At 36.8% G+C, this 24,511-nt stretch overlaps 1 protein-coding gene across 1 annotated transcript; it reads left to right on the top strand.

Annotated features, from left to right (window-relative positions):
* Positions 1-12,594: 12,594 nt before the first annotated feature.
* Positions 12,595-15,423, top strand: LOC149708778 (uncharacterized). The gene is made up of 7 exons (XM_089863861.1): positions 12,595-13,351; positions 13,438-13,782; positions 13,849-13,954; positions 14,008-14,315; positions 14,414-14,628; positions 14,700-14,965; positions 15,198-15,423. The coding sequence occupies exons 5-7, from the start codon at positions 14,488-14,490 to the stop codon at positions 15,421-15,423; spliced, it is 633 nt and encodes a 210-aa protein (XP_089719987.1). The 5' UTR covers positions 12,595-13,351; positions 13,438-13,782; positions 13,849-13,954; positions 14,008-14,315; positions 14,414-14,487.
* Positions 15,424-24,511: the final 9,088 nt, after the last annotated feature.

Raw genomic sequence — 24,511 nt, 5'->3', positions numbered from 1 at the left:
ATTTCCAAAACCGAAAAACCAAGTCAAAATATATTTTCCATCATCTCTGTAATACTTCAGTAGCCATTTTTGTAGCTTAAAAATAAACGTATAATAAAGTTTAACATATTTGCATTTCTCGCGAAACTATAGTCAAACGCATTTTCTATTTGCTTATTGTGAAACCAAAAAGGCACAACCTATTCTAATATAGACATTGTTGCACGAATGTAACGGGAAAATCGTTGAAAAAATAAAATCGTGATATAATTTAACCGAGAGTTAGTAAATAAGAGTATATTCTTCAATGATCAATATTAGAAATGAAACCGTACTATTGATTAATAACTGTAAGATATACTCTCTGTATTAATTCTTAACACTTATAAAATATTCATTCGGTGATACTGCGCGTGATATTTGCCATTGTCACATTGCTCGGGAAAATATTGGTCGAGACATAAACGACCCACATTGTACCAAAGAATTACGGACTACTGGAGTTTTTTAAACTAATAATGGATAGTGTCTTAAATGAGTTTTACTGAAATAACCACCGCATGACTCTGTACACATCGATTTTCAGTGTTCTCGTTAGGAACACGCTAACACCTCTGAGATTTACGGTAATAGTTAGTATAGGGCGCTGTCGGTTAGCTGTGGCATAGGGGCTAGCCACCACCCCTCTATGCATTGTAAAGGCGTTAGGTAAGTGGCAATAAGTCGCAAGATGACTTGGTCCAATTAGCTAGCTGAACTTTAAATTTCTTTGGCTAGTTTAAAATCTATATTTGTGGTTAGGATTGAATTATTTGTCAGAATAGGTTAAATTATTAATTTTGGAGCTCCGTTCTCGCAGTATGAAATCAATGTAGGAGTATTTTTTTCCATTCAAATTGAATTAAATATTTTTCATATTGCGGTTTCTGGCAAGTCTGCCATTAATTAAGAGCTCTTCCTCCTGTCAAACCGAGTGAAAAGAGTCAACGGGCATTTGGTCTGCAAATTTAGTTACGGAGATATGAGTTCTTAAAGAATGGCCCCTAAATCTATGATATATTCACGCATGTTGAGTAATGAGCTTCACTTTATCAAATATTCAGCGCACGCTAAACATTGCGTGAGTTTTTGGAACGTTTTTCTGTTATTTTTAGCCATATCGTAGTCAGCCATATCGTAGTATACGATAGGCTCTTAGTTTGACCCGATCCGTAATAGTAGTAGTAGTAGTAGTTGTGGCCGGAGTTTTCGCTTCGTTATCGTCAGATTTTAGCTTAAAAGGAACTTTATATTACCACAACCCACCCATAGGGGTTACTGGGCTCGGTTAGAGATTTAATTTTAATTAAATTTTTTTCAGGTCAGACCCGGGAATCGAACCCGGGACGCTGGCGTACTAGACAAACATTCTACCATTGAACCATAGAGACTTGATAGAAACCCCGAGTTTTTTATTAATTATTTTTATCTCTAAAATGTCGGGGTGATGTGGGGTGGGGTACCTCTTAATCTGTGGGGTCGGATACTTTTGAATTTTTATCTGTGGGGTCGGATACTTATGAATTTGTATGTTTGGGGTTTTTATATTTATTTTCTTTTTATTTATGTGTTAATTAAATAGATAACGATTCTCCCCGTTTCCTACCGCGCTCCTCATGTGTTTCGTTCTCGTTCGGTAGCTATCGTCATCTATGTTATGTTTGACTGGAACGTTTTGGCGGTTAATTCAAATGTGGGTTTAGATAGAGCTAACATAGTGTTAAATGAGCGTTATGCGTTTGATCATTTTAGCATTGCTAAAGGTAATTCGAGGGGATAATCACTAAAATGTGTAATCACTATAACTAAACTTTCTCTTTCAAAAGTTTCTGGGCATAAGTCCTTGTTAGAAATTTATAATATGCGATAAGTGTGAATCGGCATAAGTCTATGTTGTAAACTCATCGAGGGTATTATCACTAAAACTATCTGTTCTTCGTTTCGCCGGAATATTAGAATTACAGCATAAGTAAATTTATACGGTTACAATTTTATCACTGTTTAGAGTAGGGAATCGAGGGGCTATTAACTCTGATTTTATGCAGGGTACATCATTTAAGCATTGAAAAAGATAGCGCTATTCACTCATTAGGGTAAAGTATAGAGGGGTTATCCACTCATTAGGGTAGGGTATAGAGGGGCTATTCACTCGTACGATATGGCTACTATTACGAGCCCTTGGGCCGTCTTGTTTTTTCCTGTTTTTTTTTGTAACACCTGTTGCACGGTGACAACGTTAAGCCAAGTTTGAATATTATTTCAAGATAATTATTGCCTTCCTTGTAGAAGTCGTAGCGCTCTAAATTCCTTCAGCATTTATTTTCGTTCAGATTCACCGAAAGCCTTATCTATTATATTGTGCGATTCAAATTTTATACTTACCATGGTATATTTGGAAGGTAAACGTTAATATAGTAAAAATGTAATTTAGAGTTGAAAATGGCAATGTCTAATATATTCCCTGGTAATCACGTAATTACCACGACTCAGCATTTAACGGCTCGTTTGTGCGTAATTTGCAGCTTAACGTTGAACCGGTGACATTAGAAGAACTCAGTCAAATCACGTGTTTCAATGTGCGATCCTCCATAAGTCGCCGTGCCTGCCGAGTTTTTCATTTTGTACTGTGTGTAAGAACTCTTCCCTTTACGCCTAGAAATTTATCGGCGTAAAATATTGCAAAGAAGATAGATCAACTCAAAAAAGCATCATTTTTCTTACCGGTGAGTTCATTTCATCAGCCTTTGTTTTGATCTGCTCGTCTTGTTGATTACAAATGTCCAAATGGACTGACGTAGCACTCCTTGGTAGCATTTATTTTTCCCGCATAAATAATAATTCTAAAATCTTATCCTGAAACTAAATTAAACAATATATTTACATAGTTTTGATTTGGAAAACTTTCGTTCTAGTTTCAAAATAGAATAAACAATTCGTTAAAGCCCTTGAGGATTGAATAATATTAAGAAAAGGATAATTCATTTTTATTGAATAGTTCACAATTTTCTAGAGACACGTTTTTGGTATAAGTTTGTGTAAACGTTTAGTATCCCGTTACAAACTTTAAAAATCGAGTGCTAGTTTTACGAATAAAACCATATCTCAATACCAAGACGGAAATTTGAGATCTAAATGGATGATTACCGCAATTGGTCTTTGGCAATTGTAGCCGTGAACGTGAGTACCTTTGTATTTGTTATCGATGTAAGTGCTATTTTGCTAATTCTATATATATACGGCCTTTTCATGCGTGTTTTTGTAGCATTCTTCATTTCGTTTCATGAAAGATGAGAATAATGATTTTCAATACAAAGGCAGTGATTTCGAAATGTTGAAGGTTTTAGCAACAAAGATGAAATTCGAGTAAAGATCTATTGGTTTTGCGAAAGAAACGGATTTTAAATACGGCTATATTTTTGTTCGTAGTTACACCATTTTCACACCTTCAGATGGAAATTGGGGTGGTTGTGACGATCGTGGGAAATGCAATGGACTCATTGGGATGGTCGCCCGAAATGTAAACCTTACATAATAATATCTTGGCCAGTGCGATTTATGAGCAAGGGAAAATATATTAAGAATTAGGCGCGTTTTTTTTTATTTTGACGTTAGCGAGACCAAATTTAAAGTGATTTAGTATAAAAATTCCTCTGTGGGTGAGACATGTGTGACATCAATTTCTGCTCCAGGTTTCACATGGGCTTTTTAGTATTCATAGTGTGAGAAATTATCTTACCCTTAAAACAGCAACACTAGATTTTAACTTCTTTCTATAGAAAGCATGTAAAATAATGGGAATACCCTACCCTTTAGGCCTCTCGAGTTTAACTAGAATGATCTATAATATTCTTATGAATAAGCGGTACCAACGGACGGATTAGTTCAATAGACCCTCATAGCCATCTTTCATCGTCTTCGAAGAGATGGCTAAAACGCAGCACCCAGTAGGAGAACGTAATTGCTGGTCTTTCCCCGTTTGAATTTGAAACACCCATTATTTTATATGATATTTCAAATAAAAAGAAATTTTTAGCTCGGCACTTTCGTTAGAATGGCTCATAGTTGAAGATATCGAAACTCTAAAAACTATTCGCCACATTATGACTTTATATAGAAGTACATTACACCCGGAAACCCTCTTCAGCCTTTAAGAAAAACACACGGGTTCTCGCCTCGTGCCATAGTGGCGGTGCTAAGGAAAAAGTCTCTAAAGGGTCGTTTCTTTTTGCTTTTTAATTTTGCCTATAAGAACAAGGGTTGTGTCTGAGAGGTTGTAAAACAGTGATAACGGAAATTTCCGAAAGCGTGGCGCCAAGGTTAGCATCATAGCGTCGTGTATAATAGGCTGCGTTCAGTAACACTCATCAGGAAAAACATCGATGTTTGGGAAAATGAAATCGGTGTTCTTTTGACGTCATGATGACGTTGCAGTTGTTGAACGGCACAATTGTGTGTAATCGATGCTTTTCCTAATGGCGACGATGTTATGATAACGTTATGGCAGAGGCTTAAATAATAAATCCGAACTATTTACAAAGATATTGTACTTCAATTTATCAATTAAATCAAAATTCTGTCAGAATCCATTTTTTTACCGAAATAATATATTTCTTTTAGTATTATTATCCATAAGGATAATATTTGTCAATTCTTCATTATTTAAAATTGGTGGAGAATGGGATGTAGTTCACCCCATTTTTTTATCGCGGCGCAAAATGACGAAATTTACGTCATGAATCCGATGCTCATCAAAAAAAACCTCCTCTCACAGCTGATTTTTCTGATGGGCATCCGATGAGCATCATGACGTCAGGCCCAAAGACGCGAAAACCCGTTCAGTAAGACATCGATGTCACCTTTTAGTCATCGATGTTTTCGATGCCGGTTACTGAACGCAGCCATAGTGTTAGAGACCGGTAGTTTAGTGAAAAACGACAAGAACCAATTTTTCGCCGTTTTTGTTAAAGGACTACGGACTAAAAAAATTGAGCAGCCGTTTTTGCTTGAGAAAAAAAATACCTTGGTGTTCTTTAAAATTTATTAGCTTTTTTTTGTAATAGAATGATCCATTCAAACTTGAACATCATGTATTTCAAATTTTGTGAGATGGTATGGTTTTTATGACGTAGTGCAACATCAGTTTAGTTTAGGGGTGTGCGAATATCACTTTTTGGGTATCGAACCGGTTATCGAATATAAAAAAAAAATTCTTATCAAATACCGAATCGAATAGTTTATTCTAAATCGAATACCAAATAGTTAGGCCTTGGTAAATTTTTTCTAACCGATTAATCGCGAATAGTTAAGCCTATTATTCGCGAATATTTAACCCTAATACTCGCGAATACTAGGCTTAACTATTCGCGATTAACCGGGTGGTAACCCTAATATTCGCGAATAGTTAGTACAAAGCAAGGAGAAAAATATTTAGAAGCTCCGAAATTTCAAAATACCTCTAGTCATTGGTGGCCAAGTATTTCTTAAAATTTTCCTAGGCACTTGATGGTAGTTTTTGAATTGAGACAATTAAAATCGGGATGGTATTTTTAAAAGGACCTAAATTCATGGTAGTTGAACTTTAACCGAATAGTTAGTTCAGTATTCGATATTCGTATCGAATAGTGAAAATGAGCTTATCGAATACCGGATCGAACAATTCGGTTCGGTATTCGATCGAATTATTCGATTGAAACGGTTAACCGCACACCTCTAGAGTTCGAGAAATGAGAGCCTCGGTAGAAACGTAAAGCTTAGAGCGACAACAGCGTTGTTCATCTAGTAGCTGTTTTTGAGTATCAGAAAGTAAATTTTCAAATTCTACGTATCTAAATTCGTAAAACATACTACTTTCAAACTGAAAATAATCAAATTAATTTAGTCTTTCAGTAACCTTTTAAGATCATAGAATGTCATGAAGGATAATTTTTAACTCTGCTAATTGAATCATCGTAAAATGAGCAACATGTTAACCGAAAACTGAAATATGTATTTTTTAACGTACAAGGGCTGTTAGGTACAAAAACATAGAAATAAATTAGGAAAATTTAGGCGCTACGTGAACAAGTCGTTTTTGCCTTTTTTCCTTTACTAACTTTCTTGCGTTACATGTGTGTTGGTTTTTTTACAGGAATGTGATCTTGGTATTTCAACAGTGTCTCCTACGCCTTCGCGTGCTCGATATGTGGACTTTTCCTATCCTTACATTCAGGATGATGGAACTTTCATTACCAAAGCACCGGATTTTCATAAATTATCAAACGCATTTTTTGTTCTCGACCCTTTAAGTGTCTATGTGAGAAGAAAAAGACGAAAAATCTTATCTTCTACTTAGATTATCATCGGGTATCTTTTAATAATAATTAATTACGTCGTTAATACGTAATTGCATCTATTTATGTCGAAAGCTAACCGATACTGTTTAGCGAAACTAAGTAGAGGATAAGACAACGATCCATGTCAATAATATGAACATATTCTTGACAGGTTTGGATAGCTTTCATTGTATTTCTTGCATTACCCTTTTTTGTTGGTAAGTTATTGAAGAGTTACGAATTGTTGGACCCGAAGATTCCTAAGTTAATGACGATCCTGGCAATAACTCTTCGACAAGGTAACTTTAAATTGCGTTTCGTTCAATGTATATGAGTGAATTCCTTTAAAGTATGTTATAATTTACAGTAATTCAGATTCAAAATTCAAAAATTATCTTCCGCAGATATTTCTTTGAATAAGATTAACAAAACGTATCTAACCACATTGATGCTTATTCTCATTATTATCGTATCTGGCATAATTGCCAAACTCTACGAATGCATGATTACTTCGAAGGCCAGCATCGCTCCAGTCACGAAGCCAATAGACACCGTCCAAGATATTTTAAACGCTGTTTCACAAGAAAATTATGTAGTGACGTCACAGCAAGGGACATTTACTCTAAATTTGTTGAAGGCAAGCTTTATAAAAATTAAAAGATATCGAAATGGATGCTGTCTCTATCCTTTTGTCTTTTGCAATAATTCCAACACAAAAGCGATTCATACTCAAAAGCATAGTTGCCAAAGCGAAAAAGAACCTTTCTTTTTTGGTTCCTATGCATTGTCAGAGATACCTAACCAAATTCATCTGAAATTAAAAGATTGATAAGATTTGATATTTTTTCTTATTAAAAATGTGAAGCTTTAGGAATTATTTTATATTTGATAGAGCTCGCTTATGGTAAAAAGTGCAATTGTGTACACGCTTAAGGGATGCACATTTCTACAAAGAGATAGAAATTATTTATAGGATTTTTTTCTTTTTAGTCAGCGACCACTGGAATCATCAAGCAACTTGCTGATACTATGTATCCCGGCTTTCAACCACCTGAAACAATTGAAATATTTCTTGAAAGATGCCAAAAGGAAAAGTTAGTCCTGGTCTACCTCAGAACTGGAGTTAAAAAATATTTAAATAATATCCAAGTACCTTCCGAAGAATTTCACTTTGGAATCGAAAATTTGTTCGTTACTCTGTCATCGATTGCTGTTCGCAAAGGTTTTCATGGAAAAAATGCTTTGAATAAATGGTACGATTACACAATAGCATAAGCCTCTTGCTAAGGGGCCCATATGTATAAAGAAGGAAACCACTTACATATCCCGCACAAGTGTCCTTTCTGCTGGGGCCGCTTGTTCAAAGTTTGACCGAAAAGTTTTTATGAGACTGGTAACAACAAATATCTAGCTACATAAAAGAAAATATTAAAAACATTATCGGCCGGTTTAAGCCAACTGCTGTCTCTCTCTAGTCACGTGGTAGATCTGGAAAAATACGATGTGATTGCTTATGACGCACACATTACCTATATTGGCCTTGTTAATAACTTTAGATATAGTTTTGTTTAAATGCTAAAATTGTCGACCAGTTCATTGAATTAGGTTAATTTTTTTAATATCTTTGCAGGATAGGATTGCTAATCTCGTCCGGTCACATGGTTAAATGGGAACTAGACGACATGAACGTTCACGATAAAACAAATAAAGGTCAAATAATGATCGGTTACTTAGGATTCGACGATCTTAAGTTTGTCTTGTGTATTCTTTTAAGTGGCTGGCTTCTTGGCATCATTATTGTTTTGCTTGAAACCGTGTTTCATATATTTGAGGATCGTTACAGAAAATTTAGAAAAATTTCAACTATAAACGCAAATAATAAAATGTGCTGGAAGCGATGAGTTTTAGATGTGAGGTTTTTCTTAAGCAATTGTCAATAAATTTACTGGCCATGACTCACATAGTATCTTAAATGAAATAGTAATCAAAATTATCGTAAAAGATTTAATTAATGTATTTTTGTTCATTCTATATGCTTTTAAATTCTCGCTTCATAATTAAAAGAGATAACTCGTAATGCTTCGATACGAACCCTTTCGAAAATAGTTCAAAATTTCATAATAAAATAATTTGGGTAAATGGCATTTTCCTGAAAAAAAAAGATGAGCATTTTGTTTTCAATTTATTGATATTTTATAATCATGTCTCTGTATTGAAAATTTAAATATCTGGACTTCAGTCATTTGCTCACTTATCTTTTACTTTTCTGTCTTTGTCCACAAAGATAATTTTTATTAATATTTAAAAAAATCATCATGAATATTTAAAAGAATTCATCATGAATATTCAAAAGAATTCATGAATATTTTATTAGAATGCATCATTAATATTTTAAATAATTAATCATGAATATTCAAAAGAATTCATGAATATTTAATAGAATGCATCATTAATACTTTAAATAATTAATCATGAATATATAAGATAATTCATCATTATATTGTAACCCTCGGTAGTAATCAATTAAAATAAGGAGGGAATTTCCCGAGGGCCATAAAAAAAAGAATAAAGACAACTTACTTTAATTATCCAAATTCAACAACAAGTTTATTCAGTTAACTGATATAGGGATAAACCCGTAACCGACTAGTACAAAACACGCTCCGTCTAAGGAGAAATCATAACAAGGACTGATAACACTGATCTAAATGATTCTATATTACAACTGTGGAAGGGGGAGTGGCTTGTGACATGGAGGCTAGATATGCCCTGCCAGAACCAAGGAGTGGAAGCTCCAAGGATTCATCATTATATGTAAAATAATTCATCATTATATGTAAAATAATTCATCGTTATATGTAAAATAATTCATCATTATATGTAAAATAATTCATCATTATATGTAAAATAATTCATCATGAATATATAAAATTATTCATTATTATATGGCAACAGATATTTTTATATGACAACAACAGGTTCCTTAGAAAATGGCTGCACCCAACGAGTCCAGTTCTGGTTTCTAAAACTGTACTTTCTTTAACAATCTCTCAAATTCGACACTTTCTTTTTATTTTTGAAGTATTGTTTAATAATTTTATACCAAATCATTTAACGCTACATTTTATTTTCAAAAGTTATATACTTAAGCAAATTATTGGCCTCAAAAATGGCAGTTTTTATCACTGTTCTATTACGTTTTACTGTAATTAGCTTAAACATTTTATTTTGTTCTTTAAGCAGCATTATCTTATTACCCAATTCAGAGAGCAGTCACAACCATTTAAAAATACAGTCAAGTCAAAACACTCCCGACTGAGAAAAACCAGTGATGGGCATTTTTGATAATTTTCTTCCCTCTCCCACTCACACCTTTTTTCAAATATTGACCAAAGCGCCGCTCTCCTCTCCCATCTCATAAGATGGTGAAATATTTTTAAACCTCTCCTCTCCTTATTTTATCAAATTCAAATACAGTGCCATCTCATCTCGCGTGATCAAAATGGCGCTTTTCTATAGAAACCTCTCCTCTATGGCTCACCTCTTTTATTTTATAAAATGGAACCAAATATCAAGCGCACTACTGTTCGTCAGTGTTATTGAAAACTCATTTTTGAGTCCTCTCCTTTCAGTAATATACATTTTCTCTCATTTCATGGCAGCCCTCAAATCAGAGCCTTAGTTTGGCTCTCCTCTCCTCCTCTCCTTTCAGTTTTTTTTTCTAGTAGATATATCTCTCGGTGAGTTTATCCCGGGTTTTGTATATCATCTCATTTTAAGCACCTGCAATGTCATCTGGTATTTTTCACTCATCTCATTTAAACACTCATGAAGTCTTAGTTTTGAATTCAAAACTATTTCTTCAATCTCACATCATTTTAAATTAGCACTTATCTCATTGTAAAAGGGTGTTTTATTATATTACATGGCTCGAGCAAGCTTCAATGAAGTGTACTTTTTGTTTTTATATATGAGCATTTGGTGTTCGTTTATGCACCAATGCTATAAAATAAGGCGCAAAGTACTTGTTCTCAGTGAGCATCTAATAGTTTAATCAAAGCTAATCAGATAAAAAATTATTATTAATAAAAAATGTCATTTTTGACAAAGACGGGAAAGTGTAAAAGATAAGTGTAGAAAATTAATTGCCTGAAGTAACAGATATTCAAATTTTCCATTTTGAAAACATGATTATAAAACATCAATTATTTGATAAAATTCTTATCTTAATTTTTTTCACCAAATTTACTTCAGTAAATATAATTTAACATGAAAGATATGCATAATTTTAAAAAAGAACACGTTTGCATTTTATTTTCTCTCAAAAATTTACAATTAGGTTGAGAATTTGGCCCTATAAGGAGAATAAAATGGACAGAAAAACGTTTTCGTTAATTGTAAAGTTTTCGAAGTTTTAAAAATGTACGTGTTGTGTAGCTCTCAAGATATCACGATCAATCTACAGATTTTTTCGACACTAATAGAGAAATCACAATGAAAATGCCTATGTTATTTTCCGCTTAGTAATATTTCCAATTTTAAAATATAAAAATTTAAACTGATATATATACCATACCAATATTTCCAATTTTATAATATAAAACTTTAAACTGATCAAGCTACATTTTTTTCAGATGTCTGAGTATTTGAATCTTTTATAAGCAAAGTATAAAGTAGAACATTGTATCCCTTAAAAAATTCTTGAAGGTGATTTATTTCCTAGAACTACTAGAAAAAGACTGTGTTTAAATTTTTTGGGCAATGAAATTTAGGTGAAAATACTAGGCTAAGCATTTTTTTCAGATAAGCGATGATTTATAATCATTTCCTCAAAAAGGAAAATTTGAATATCTGTACTTCAGGCAATTAATTTTCTATACTTATCTTTTACACTTTCCCTTTTTTGTCTACAAAGGCAGTTTTTATTAATATCTTCTAATTCAATCTTAATATTATTTAAAATTGTTTAGAATCATTGCAAAGAAAACGTATTAGGGCGTTGCGCGTCCATCGGTAATCTAGCTTCATTACCAGTAGTCGGTAATCTACCGCTCTCTTAGAATACTAAAGCTTATCTTATTAACGCGTGTTTTAAATTCTTTGAACCCCTATAAATAACATTCAAAGATAATCTCAAAACTTATCAAAACTACAAACTCAAAACACGTTATCCCGTAATTTCCGTTTAGCTGAAAAAAAAAATGACAGCCACAACATAATTAAATGGTTGAGATAGTAGGCTTTCGCCTTTGAAAGTAACTCATTTAAATTTCAGGCGGTGCAAAGTTTCTCTTTTCTATTTTTCAGTTGTAGTATTTTTTACCTACTGCCCAAAATATGTCTCCCTTCAACCACTACTTTCATCCAGTATCTCACCAAGCACTTCTATCATCAAGTATAACGACATCTCGTCAACCACTCCTTTCATCGAGTATAAGAACTTCTCATCAACCACTCATTCATAGCACATTAAAAAACCTATTTCATATCAACCACTCATTCCATGGAAAACCAAAAACGTATATCATACACTCACTTCAAGAAAAAAAAATGCCCAAAAACAGCCTCTCACCTATCACTCCACTCATGGACTACCGAAAAATCATATCTCACATCCAACTACTCTCCTCATGATCCAAAACAATTGCTCTCAACACTAGGTTATCTCTCCGAGTTTTGAAAATAAAATATCTCACCACAAAAGTTACTCGTGGAGGTTGAAAAACCACCTCTCATCTCAAACTCACCTCCAATTTCAAATTTTAGTACCTCTCCTCTCCTGCTCATATCACAGGCTCAAAAAAGCCCTCTCCTTTACTCAGAAATTACTCAAAATTATGAGTAGGAGATGAGAGCGCCCATCACTGAGAAAAACTGCCTGCAGTAGTACAGTAGGAAGGAAAATAAACTATGGCACATAAGTTAACGTCCTGACTGATTTACGAACTGAATCATAATCCACTTCTAGCCCAAATGGCTGTACCTACATGGCTCAAATTTTTCAGGGACAAGTAATGCACACTCCCAAAGATAGGTTTTTCAAATCTGCCGCCATATTTTAAAATGGTGGTCAGAAATGTAAAAACCCCTCCTTATGTAATAACGTCCGCGCATTTTCACTAAAATTTAGTATACTACTACCTATATCAAGAAGTTATATCTAGTATCTTAGAATGAAGGTATAAATTCGCCAGATTTCCAGCTTTATCTCCAGCCCAAACGTAGGTCCGGAATCAATCCCCGTTACAACCAGCATATCATTGGTTCTTGAAAACTCACGTCAGCGCGACGACGCGAGTGACGAAAATTACAGTCATATTTTCCGACTGAGGAGAGGCGAAATAGCCCGGCGCCTCCTTTTACGTCCCCCCTTGTATTTTGAAAGGGGGACTGGGACTATGGCGCGCGAATACAAAGGCATCTAATACCTTCTCTCTGAGATACTGATATAACTTCTTGCCTATATCTTATAGACTGGCCTTATGGCTTCGATTTTTCCGTCATCTTTAAAAATGTCGGCCCGAAAACTAAATTTACCGACGGGCAACGCTGGGTGCCTTGGTTACTAGTGTTTCTAATATAATTCAAACCAAACACTCTAAATTCAGGCCGATAATTTAAAATGTGGACGGTGTTTCGCGCGATGTTAATCAAGAAAATGCGTTGCTAATGTTCAAAGAAATGGTTACTATAGAAACGAAAATAATGAAACATTTAGATTACTCTAAGTAAACTCTTTTAATGATATGGAATGACGGTTTCACTTCAAGCATAATAAATAATTCAGGGCGAAAGACCAAACCTTTTACCAGAAGTCAGATGAGACTAGAAGTACTGAGCTAACCAAATTCTTCACTTGGCGAAAGTGAATATTCTTGATAACACACTAACGGTTGGCCCTCCGGTAGCGGTTTCTGAATTGACCCTCCAAAACATGAGATGCTCGTGGCGGTAGACGGCAAAACTAGATTCAAGCACCCGCGTCCGGATTCCGCGGCTTTAGGTTGAGAAGAACGGGTTTGGTAATGTTTTTGGAACTCGACCAATTTTATTCTCTCTAGTGTAGGCGCGATGGAAGCGACATAAAATCCTCAAATTTGTTCACTAGTGCCAGGATCTACTACCAATGCTAGAGCTCTTTACTTCTAGTCTCATCTTACTTCTGCTTTTACGTATATACTCCTGCATCAAAGCTTCAGCTTCTCACACTCGATAGATCTTTTCGCGAAAACTCAATCTAGTCCCCAGCTTTATGGAAAATTCCAGTACCGATTTATACGAATTCAAATTCAATGTTACAGGAGTAAGTCTAATTTAATCAAAAGTAAGGAAACCATAATATTTGTTTTTAATTAATATAGGAATGTAAACGAGACGTTTGCAAACATTTTGACAATTACCATGAAATGTTTAAGTATGGCCACTTTGTATACTGTAACATTATCAACACAAGGTCTGTTTGTGAAAGTTTATGATAAATTTAAAATGCATTGCTCATACAGAAGTAATTCATTTTCAGGGTGGTTTATGTGACTCCAGATGGAATTGTCAAACGCTTCAATGAAACAGGGCAAACATACACTGACAATCAAATCTGGAGATCCATTCAGGCTGTCAAACTTGGGGTAAAAATCACTAAACCTGCAATTCACACTTCAGTAATGGTCGTTTACTTTAGATTATAGACGCATTGTTGTATCCAATGGGATTGAATGATGATGATTTTCATACAGTGCACGTATCTTCAGGTGTTCAATTTTCAAGAGTTTTCATACACACTGTTGTGTCTCGTTACAATTCCGAGATGGATCGTTACAATATTTTACGATTAAGTCCTGGTGTTTGGATCGTAACTGCCTTCGAAATTCTAATCCTTGCGTTCTGCGCTTTAATTGTCAACCGTCAATTTGGAAGAAAAGGAACTAAAAAAAAAGGATTCTGTGTTCAGTTTCATCTTTGCTTTGTTAGCTGATTTGTTACAGAACGGTAAGATAGTTGAGAAATCAACTTCAATCGTTTAATTTCGATTTGACGAGAGTCAGTTCAACAGGTTCAGGTTAAACGTTTCCAATACATATTTCTAGCTCAGCATGATTTTGGACGAAGAACCCCCTCTCTATTTGTTTATGGTGGTTGGGTTTTGGCAAGTAGCGTCTTAATGAAAGCATATTCTGGCAATTTAAAAAGTGAACTGATGGTTTCGAGGGCGGACTACATTAACTCCATCGAGGACATACTTAAGAAACAGAATATAATGCCTGCGATTTGCACCGAGTCAGGTTTCTTTAAAATTTCTATGGTAGGTTTTTCATGCAAACTTAATCGACAACGAAATTTAATTTTAATCAAATAATGCTATATTTAACATAGGAAAATGAATCGCCTTCGTTCTTGAAATTAAACGAGAGAATGGATCGGAACGGAATTTATTTTGATCACATTTCTCACATTAAGGAAGACTTTAAATCCGGAAAAATAGCGTTGTTTAATGTATTGAAAATTTCATCTTCGTTACTCCGCAGCTTGAGTCCAGATAAATTCGTCTACACTGGAACGGAAGAATACTCTTTCGGAAGCACTCACTATTTCTTCAATAAAGGACTGCCTCGTCACATCTTGGAGCGCATTGATTATCTGTTAGTCAGTTATCGTACCTTTATAGTCGTTCAAAGATATTTTGAAAAATTGCACTAATACGCCAAATTACAAATTTATCGTATTTCACACTACTGATAAACTAATGCAGTCTTTAAATTACTCTTATTTATTCGAATCTCTCATGAAAGGCCTAACATTCCGTGACATATTTAAGCTAGCTATTGTAACTTTATATTTCTGAAATTTCAAAGTCTCTTTATTTGTTTTAAGTTCAACACGATTCTTCGAGACAGCTCAGCAAGATCCCACTGATAGATTGTATGCACTTGAAACAAGGACGAAGACGAACTACGAACAATCTCAAACAAACGAACTTATCGTGCTAACGCTTGGATTTCTATTACCTGTCTTTGAAATTTGGCTCTTTGGAATCCTTACATCTATAATTGCCAAGGCAGTCGAAGTTGCATTATTTTTGGAAACGAAATCTTGGTAATTCTACTTTTATATGTATTAGAAGTAAGTGGAGAAAAATTACATTGCTAGTTGATCGTTCTCAAAATGTACGCTAGTTATGCTGGGAACATGGAAAAAAAGCACAGCCCATGTTTTAACGCAATATTCAGTAAAATGTATAAGGGAAGGAAAAAAAGCACAGCCCATGTTTTAACGCAATATTCAGTAAAATGTATAAGGGAAGGAAAAAAAGCACAGCCCATGTTTTAACGCAATATTCAGTAAAATGTATAAGGGAAGAAAAAACACAACATTGGGAATGACCTCTACAATAAGTTATCAAAGTTTTTATTCCATCATCTCTTAAATAGTACGAAATTTAAGCAATGATCTCCAACTTACTCGTACGTGTAAGAATGACGTTACACTTACCCCACTTTGTGGTAAACTTCTCTCGAAGAGAAATATTATATACTTCTGATAAAACGTAAAATTTTATTAAATATTATTAACCAAAACAAAGTATTATTGAATATCGATACCCTCGAATAATAGTTACTATTTCGAAAATCACTTTTCAATTCGATGAAATGGCAAAACTTGCTGAGAAGTACGTTTTGAGCTTCTTTACTTTAATTAAAGAAGTTGTATTGTCGGGAATAGATTGAGAAGCCAGTGCGAACGTGTCCTCTAGTTTCCTAAATTGCCCTCGGCATACGAGGAGGGTATAAAAGGCCGCTTCGCCCTGGCTTGAGGGAAGCATTAGCTGATAGCTAGCAGAGGGATAAGACCTAAGGTCCAGCCCCTGCTATACTCTCTAGCTTCTCCGCTCTTAGTAGAGGGATAAGGCCCAAGGCTCAGCCCCTACTAAGAGAACATCTCCCCGCGTCAAGTACGACTTACAGCCAGTACTTACATACCTACGTTTAAAGATTGAATAAAGTTATTTTTACTTATAAATATTTGCTTCGTACTTTCACTGACGTGACAAGTGGTGGAGGCGCGGTCCGTATCCGCCCGTCCTTATATCGGCATTTTTGGCTTATGAGCTCTAGCTCCGTCACCGATTCTTCGAACACTGAAATTTATTGGTATCCGGACAACACTTCGCTTTTAAGCTTACCGTTAACCGCCGATTTCGAAGCTAAATTCGCGGACAATATTTCAACGGTAACTCTCGGGAATCTCCGGCCGACTGATCCAGTTCCCCGCAGCTCACGGAGGTGCCGAAAATTGGTACCCGAATTCTACGGTTACACAAAACCGCCACGCGCTCGTCGTTCAACCTCAGCACCGGCGCAAAAGATACATTTGCCGTTGCAATCAACCCCTGCTGCAGAAACGATACTTTCCAGCATGGCGACTTCCGCCGATATCGCTCAAGCCGTAGCCGCTGCCGTTGCTGCCATCAATCTCGCTCGGGATGCCCCGAAATTCGATCCCGCTATTCACGATGTTCACGATTGGTTGACCATTTTTAAACAAGTACTGGCGGGCAAAAATGATGGTGAAAAAATAGCCATTTTGCCAACTGTTCTTCAGGGAAAAGCGATTTCCTGGTATTCTGCGAGAATACGCCTTCAGAGTGCCGCTTCCTCACAAGGCGCTCTCACCTGGCCCGACTGGGAAGCCGCCTTAAAGGCTGAATTTGGCCAAAATTCACTAGCCACGTTCAACGAACTCCTGTCTCGCAAACAAATGCCCGGTGAATCTCCGGTCACGTATTATCGAAATGTCATCGATCTCTGTTCGAGGGTGAACCCCTCTATGTCCGAGACGGAGAAACTCCACCACCTTTTGCGAGGTATTTTACCTCATTTACGTGAGAAAATTGTTCTCATGCAACCCGCATCGACTGCTGACTTTCTCGGCAATATACAACTCCTATCATCGTCCATGGACAGCCTGTCTCATGGTGACCACAAAATAATCGACGTCCTTGCTACGGCCCTAGCTGGCAACGTCCCTAGTTCATCGGCCGCGACGACTGCATTTCCCTATAATTCCGCTGACCAGCAGGAGCTGGCCCAATTACGTAGGGAAGTACGTCAACTAACAAACGAGAATGAACAGCTACGTGACGAAATTCTCGAAATTAGCCAAGAAAAACGTAGATTGCGAGATGAAAATCGGCATCTTAATACAGATATAGAAAAGATGCAGAAAAGCCTCAATTGTTCACAGTGTGGACGTAATGACCACAGGGCTTCTTATTGCCAAGACCAACGCCAAACCACGCACCGCTCGTGGCGAGATCCATCCCCTGCACGCGATATTCGGGGTAGCGGACCTTCGTTCCAACAAAGAAAGGACTTTAATAGAACAAGTAGTCAAGTGTTTAATAGAGGTCGTAGCCCCTCGCCCTATAATAACAGAAATAACAACCGACAATTTAATAGGGGCCGTAGCCCCTCGCCGTACAACGCGAGCCAGCGATCAGCTTCCCCAAACCCCGGAAACAGAAATCGCTCGGACTCACCCTATCGCAGTGAACCGGGACATCACACCCAAAACGCGAATAACGGTTCGGGAAACGACCGCCGGCGGAGGATGTAGGGAAGTACCCTTTGTCGACCCCAGAAGAATTCCCACTTTTTATTCAATCATCACATCAGTTAGTTCAACTTTCAGCATCATTAGACATTTCTCATCACCCGGTCAACATTATTTTCGATACGGGAAGCGTTAAAAACATAATAAGTCGAGAAAAAGCCGCGTCCCTGGGGCTGACCGTCAGCCCTGCAACCGATATCGTGTTCCGAGTCGCCAATGGTCAGAACATTAAACCTCTCGGGAAAACTCAAACATCTGTCCAGCTCGGGCAGTCCACACAAATGATTGACGTTTACGTGATTGAAGACTTCGCGTATGACCTACTACTCGGGCTAGAATTTTGCATAAACAATAAAATCGTAATAGACTTTGGAGAATCTACGGTTCAAATTCAGGACGAACTCCTCTCCTTTGCAACTACACCCACTATTGAAGGTCCAGTACAAATAAGGCTGGCACAGGATACTGTGATAACACCTGAATCAGAAATAGTATTGGACGTTACGTGCAAGCACGACGACTTAACACTACTCGTAGAACAAGCCCGCGACACCGCTGACCGATATAAACTTTTAGTTTGTAAAACCTTAACCGCTTTCAACGAGGGTAAAGGCGTTCTGCGAGTCGCAAATCTCGGTAAACAACCGATAATTCTCCCTGAAAAAACACTTGTGGGTGAAGGCTACCCGGTTCTTGACATAAACTACCTTGACGAGACCTTTAGCCCGGATGAAACCCTGCCTGATAACTTGGATTTCGGAGACCAACGTAACGAGTCGCAATTATCATCCTTAAAAAGTATGCTTCAAAAATATCACACGGTTTTCTCCCGTCACAACGGAGATCTCGGATGTACGTCGTTGGTCCGGCACCGAATCAACACGGGGGACGCATCACCAGTCAGATCCCAACCTTATCGTAAGTCTATCACGGAACGAGATACTATCAAAAAGGAAGTAGACAAAATGCTCCACAACAACATCATCAGGGAATCTTGTTCGCCCTGGGCCGCTCCAGTAATAATGGTCAAAAAGAAGGACGGGGGTATAAGATTCTGCGTAGACTGGCGGAAATTAAACTCCGTAACCAAGAAAGATGTCCATCCCTTACCACGCATTGACGATACGCTGGATCGCCTTTCCGGATCAAACCTGTTCACAACGCTTGATTTGGCTCAAGGCTATTTTCAAGTCGAGTTACACGAGGATGACAAAGAAAAAACCGCTTTCGTCACCCCCGATGGCCAATATGAGTTTAACGTACTGGGAATGGGCCTATGCAACGCTCCCAGTACTTTCCAACGTCTCATGCACAAAGTACTTGGTGCTCTCATGTGGAAAGTAGCCCTCGCCTATTTAGACGACATCATTATCTTTTCCCGTACTTTTGAGGAACACTTACACCATTTGGAAAACGTCTTTAAATGCCTCCAAACGGCAGGACTAAAAATAAAACCAGAGAAATGCTCCTTCGCTAAAACCAGAATTCGCTACCTGGGACACGTGATCGACGGAGAGGGAGTGTATCCCGACCCACGATTAATTGAAGCTGTTGAGAAGTTTCCCAGACCAAACAACGTCAAGGAAATACAACGCTTTTTGGGACTCGCTGGATATTACCGTCGATTTATCCATAACTTTTCATCCATCGCAAAACCTCTCTCAGACCTTACAACAAAAGACTCACTTTTTGAATGGACCCCCGAATCAGAAGAAGCGTTTCAAACGCTAAGAGAACGTCTAACTTCATCACCGATTCTCTCTCATCCCGTATTTGAAGAACCATTTGAATTACATAGCGATGCTTCCGCATACGGAATCGGTGCCATCTTGAAACAAAGACGAGATGGGCGTCGATCACCAACCGCGCCTTCTCCTTCTCCGCTAAAGACATGCTGACCATTCGCCAACGTATTCGCGACGAACTTACAGTGCGGAGTCTTCGCTCAACAACCATGTAAATAAATACCATAAACTGCAAAACTATAATCAATACTGAGTAACTATTTTAATCATTCTCATTTTAACTTAATAATATCGCGTAATTAAATACATTTAATCATTCCCATTTTATATTTTGTGTTCGCATGCTCATATTGTATATTTGTATTTTCCATGTATATTTGTATTTTTACTGTTTTTATGTTGATCGCCGGGCCGGCGCTCTTTTATATGGGGAGCTGTCGGGAATAGATTGAGAAGCCAGTGCGAACGTGTCCTCTAGTTTCCTAAATTGCCCTCGGCATACGAGGAGGGTATAAAAGGCCGCTTCGCCCTGGCTTGAGGGAAGCATTAGCTGATAGCTAGCAGAGGGATAAGACCTAAGGTCCAGCCCCTGCTATACTCTCTAGCTTCTCCGCTCTTAGTAGAGGGATAAGGCCCAAGGCTCAGCCCCTACTAAGAGAACATCTCCCCGCGTCAAGTACGACTTACAGCCAGTACTTACATACCTACGTTTAAAGATTGAATAAAGTTATTTTTACTTATAAATATTTGCTTCGTACTTTCACTGACGTGACAGTATATAATCAGATTCGAGCGTTTCACAGTAATGTTTCCATGATATAATATAAAGTGTGCTAATGAAGTAAATCTAACGGAAATCAGAGCGTTTTATTTAATATTAAAAGAAAACGTTGCCACGGTAACAAGACAATGCGTTTGACGTTGATATTTCGAGTTCATTAGTAATCCTTTATCCTATTGTGAAACCCAAGTAAGCTATCTAGAATTAACTTTAAGACCATAGTTTCTGACGAATGCAATTGACTTTAGTTATTACCAGTTAGAAATGCTTCTGCGACTGATAGCAGGTCTTCTTCAATGTAGTTTTAATAAATCCATAATTGCAAAGACAGTCTTTGTATTAGTAATTTTGGAACAATAATCAAGAAAACATCTGGCAAAAGATGTAAACGAATCAGAATTAAAAATTGGAGAAATTATCATATTACACATTCTTTATGATATTAATTTATTTCGAATTTGAACAATATAGAACAAATCAAATATCATTTTGTAAATGTAAATAAATGTTCGGTATTCACATGATACCATTGTAGATTTCACTGGGGTTTTTTTTCTCTACTTTGAGAACTCAAATTTGTGCATGGCATTCCTTGCTTTTAAGTGCATGTAACGTTAAAAAGTACATTGTAACACCTTGAACCAAAATTATAATATCACAATAAATAATCCATATAGAAATTGTCTACCAATATTTTTCTCACATTTTTTCCACAATCAAATGGAAATTGTCATCTTGTAAAAATTGTCAATTTCCATTACGTGAAATCAATGGACCATTTCGATGTAATAATTTTAATAAAGGGGCAAGTCAACCTTCAGCATCTGGTCTCAAACCTACAGCGCAGCCACTAAAAAGCGCGGGACAGAAGGCAAAGTTTTACCCCTTTTAGATACATCGAAGTGGTCTATACTGCGATATTGAACCCAAAATGACACATTTTCAAGGTTTAGGGGCACGAAATTAAAGTGCTCCATTGATAAAAGAGGGGAGAATTTATGCACAACGATGTGGGGGATGTTTTGACTCCAATGAAATCGGACTACGGGGAAAACGCGGCTTTCTTCATTAGGGCTACGCTGACAAAGAATTAAAAGAAACAATGAGATGTCACTCCGGTTCTTGGAACTTGGGCGTTGGGAGACATTTGATTCACGGACGGTTCAAAGACGAACTCTCGAGTTGGTGCCGGGAGTCAATTGTTTGACCAAGAAGTACGTTTTTTTATGAGAGCCTTAGCAAGTTTTCCAGGGGGAAATCATGGCCTGTGCGTATTTCTGCACCAAGAAAAATATCGCGTTCGAACGATTCAGATTTTTTCTGACAGTCAGGCTAAACTAGTGCTTTATCAACTCTTGACGGGTCATCAGTTGTCTTGATTTGCTGGGTTCACTTGGCTCTGGGTGCCTGGGCACTGCGGTTATCTGGGCAAAGAGAGGGCTGATATGCCAAAAAGGGTTCTGAGGCAGTTCACATCCCCACAGCAACACTCGTCATCAGATTCACTGCCGGATGTCTGCACTTCAACTGCAGCTCTGTCTGCAGTTTATCTTATGTCCATCCAATACTAGGGCAAAAGAACTACTTGCCCTCACCAAAAGCCAAACCAGTCTCGTTACCAGTTTCCTTACTGGACACTGTCGGCTTATTAGACACCTGAATTTAATGGGCTCGAGAATCTCGCGCTTGTGCAAACGAGCCTTAAGTGAACTTTTAAATGTTTAGTTTTACCGTAAAAATAATACTAAATTATTCAAAGCAAGGAAACTCTTACTCAGGGTCGATATTGAAATTTAAATTACGGCCTATGTTTCGTGCTATAATCCAGAAAATGTGTCGCTATTGATCCCAGAAAGTGTCTATGTTAAAGTAGAAACTAAACAAGTTGAGGAACCAAAACAAACCTCTCCGAGTCGAGACGAGGGTAATCTACCCACTTAATTTTCTGTATTTAAAACATAGAGAACGTACACAATTTTGATTATAACACTCAGAAGAGACAAAGTTAAATACAATTTAAGTAGCACTATTTGAATATTTTTCTTTCTAATTTATTCTGTGTTCTTAAAACTCTTTTACTTTTTTAATTAATTCTGTGTTTTCAAAATTATTTTTCTTCTTAATTAATTCTGTGTTCTTAAAATTATTTTTTCCATGTTCCTAAACTTTTTAATCTTTTTTAATTCTGTGTTCTTAAAATTCTTTTACTTTTTTTAATTATTTCTGTGCTCTTAAAATTATTTTCTTTTTAATTTAATCCTGTATTCTTAAAATTATTTTTTTAATTTATTCCTTGTTCTTATATTTATTTTTTTCTGTGTTCTTAAAATTCTTTTTCACACCCGCCACCTTTTCATGAGAACCTTTTATGCATGCATACACATATAACCACTTCCCGACAAGCTTCTGCCATTGTTAACCATATTGGTTGCCATTCTTCGGTACTATCAGGGTGAGGAATAAGGCGGCCGCACCGGGTAAATGGCCAGTTAAAGAATTACCAGGATTGCTAATCCCGGGATGTAAGTAGTCCCCTTGGCCACTAATTAAACTCAAATTCCGTTTTAAGAGAACAATTTCCCTTAGTAAATGCATGGGCGAAGAATTGTAAGAGGACTATAGTCTGTCAAACGAAAGAAGAGCCCTGAGAAATTTGTCCAAATTGGTGTCGCCACCATCGACCCCATAGTACTTTATCAACTTGTTTTGTTTTGTCAATAGTCGTCTGTAATATAGTCTGCTATAAACAGATAGGCTTAATCGCAATAGAAACAATAAATTTTGCTATATATATTTAATATGTTTATGTTTCATGGTTTTTTACGATCATCGAGTATTAAAGAATAAAAAACAAAATTAACGACAAGACACCAGTTTTATCTTTGTTGAACTAGCATTGCAATATATTTTAATGACATAAGTTAAAGTACTTGTCCATAAGTCTAAGTAGTTCAGCATCAAAGCGTCTTCAGTCCACGTCTTCATCAGAGTCTTCGCTGTCTTCTTGCATATTAATTTTAAGAGGTTCAATTGTGGTTTCGAAGATGGAATCTTTTTCCCAATACTCATGCATTATATTCTCGACTTGAACTTTATGAAATAATAAAGCGCCACAAGTCCCGAACCCTGAAGTACGAAATGGACGAGGTTGCTAAAAGTAGAGGTCACACGGTAGTGAGGATTCCACCGTACCATTGCCAGTTTAACCCGATTGAACTAATACGAAGTGAAGAACGACGTTGCGAAGCAGAATTCTGGTTTCAAACTCTCGACGGTCAAAGATGCAACATTGAGGGCCATTGAACGTGTGACACCAGAGAATTGGCGTAAGGCAATAGAGCACGTCGAGAATATAATGCATGAGTATTTGGAAAAAGATCCCATCATCGAAACCACAATTGAACCTCTTAAAATTAATATGCAAGAAGACAGCGAAGACTCTGATGAAGACGTGGACTGAAGACGCTTTGATGCTGAACTACTTAGACTTATGGACAAGTACTTTAACTTATGTCATTAAAATATATTGCAATGCTAGTTCAATAAAGATAAAACCAGGGTGTCTTGTCGTTAATTTTGTTTTTTATTCTTTAATACTCATGATCGTAAAAAACCATGAAACATAAACATATTAAATATATACAGCAAAATTTATTGTTTCTATTGCGATTAAGCCTATCTGTTTATAGCAGACTATATTACAGACGACTATTGACAAAACAAAACAAGTTGATAAAGTACTATGGGGTCGATGGTGGCGACACCAATTTGGACAAATTTCTCAGGGCTCTTCTTTCGTTTGACAGACTATAGGCAGTCCCAAGCTTCTACGCGCAAACGATTTCGTCTTTCTAAAAAAACAGCCTTCCCGTATCAGCGGGGTTAAAATAGGGGAGAAACCGGAATTGGGGTCAAGCATTTCCGGCTACGGCCAACTTTGCGCGATCTCGGTTGGCCGTATTTCGGAGTATTGCCCTTTAAAAATGGCGGTTTTCCGAATTTATCTTGTTGAAACCCAAACCTTAGGCCAAGAATAGTTAAACGGTACG

Source organism: Phalangium opilio, unplaced genomic scaffold (genome assembly GCF_054372755.1).
Source record: "Phalangium opilio isolate 3A_F unplaced genomic scaffold, DU_Popi_V2 ptg000013l_1, whole genome shotgun sequence".
Lineage (NCBI taxonomy): Eukaryota > Metazoa > Arthropoda > Arachnida > Opiliones > Phalangiidae > Phalangium > Phalangium opilio.
The sequence above is the reverse complement of the archived record's forward strand: the minus strand, read 5'-3'. Positions and strand labels throughout refer to the sequence as shown.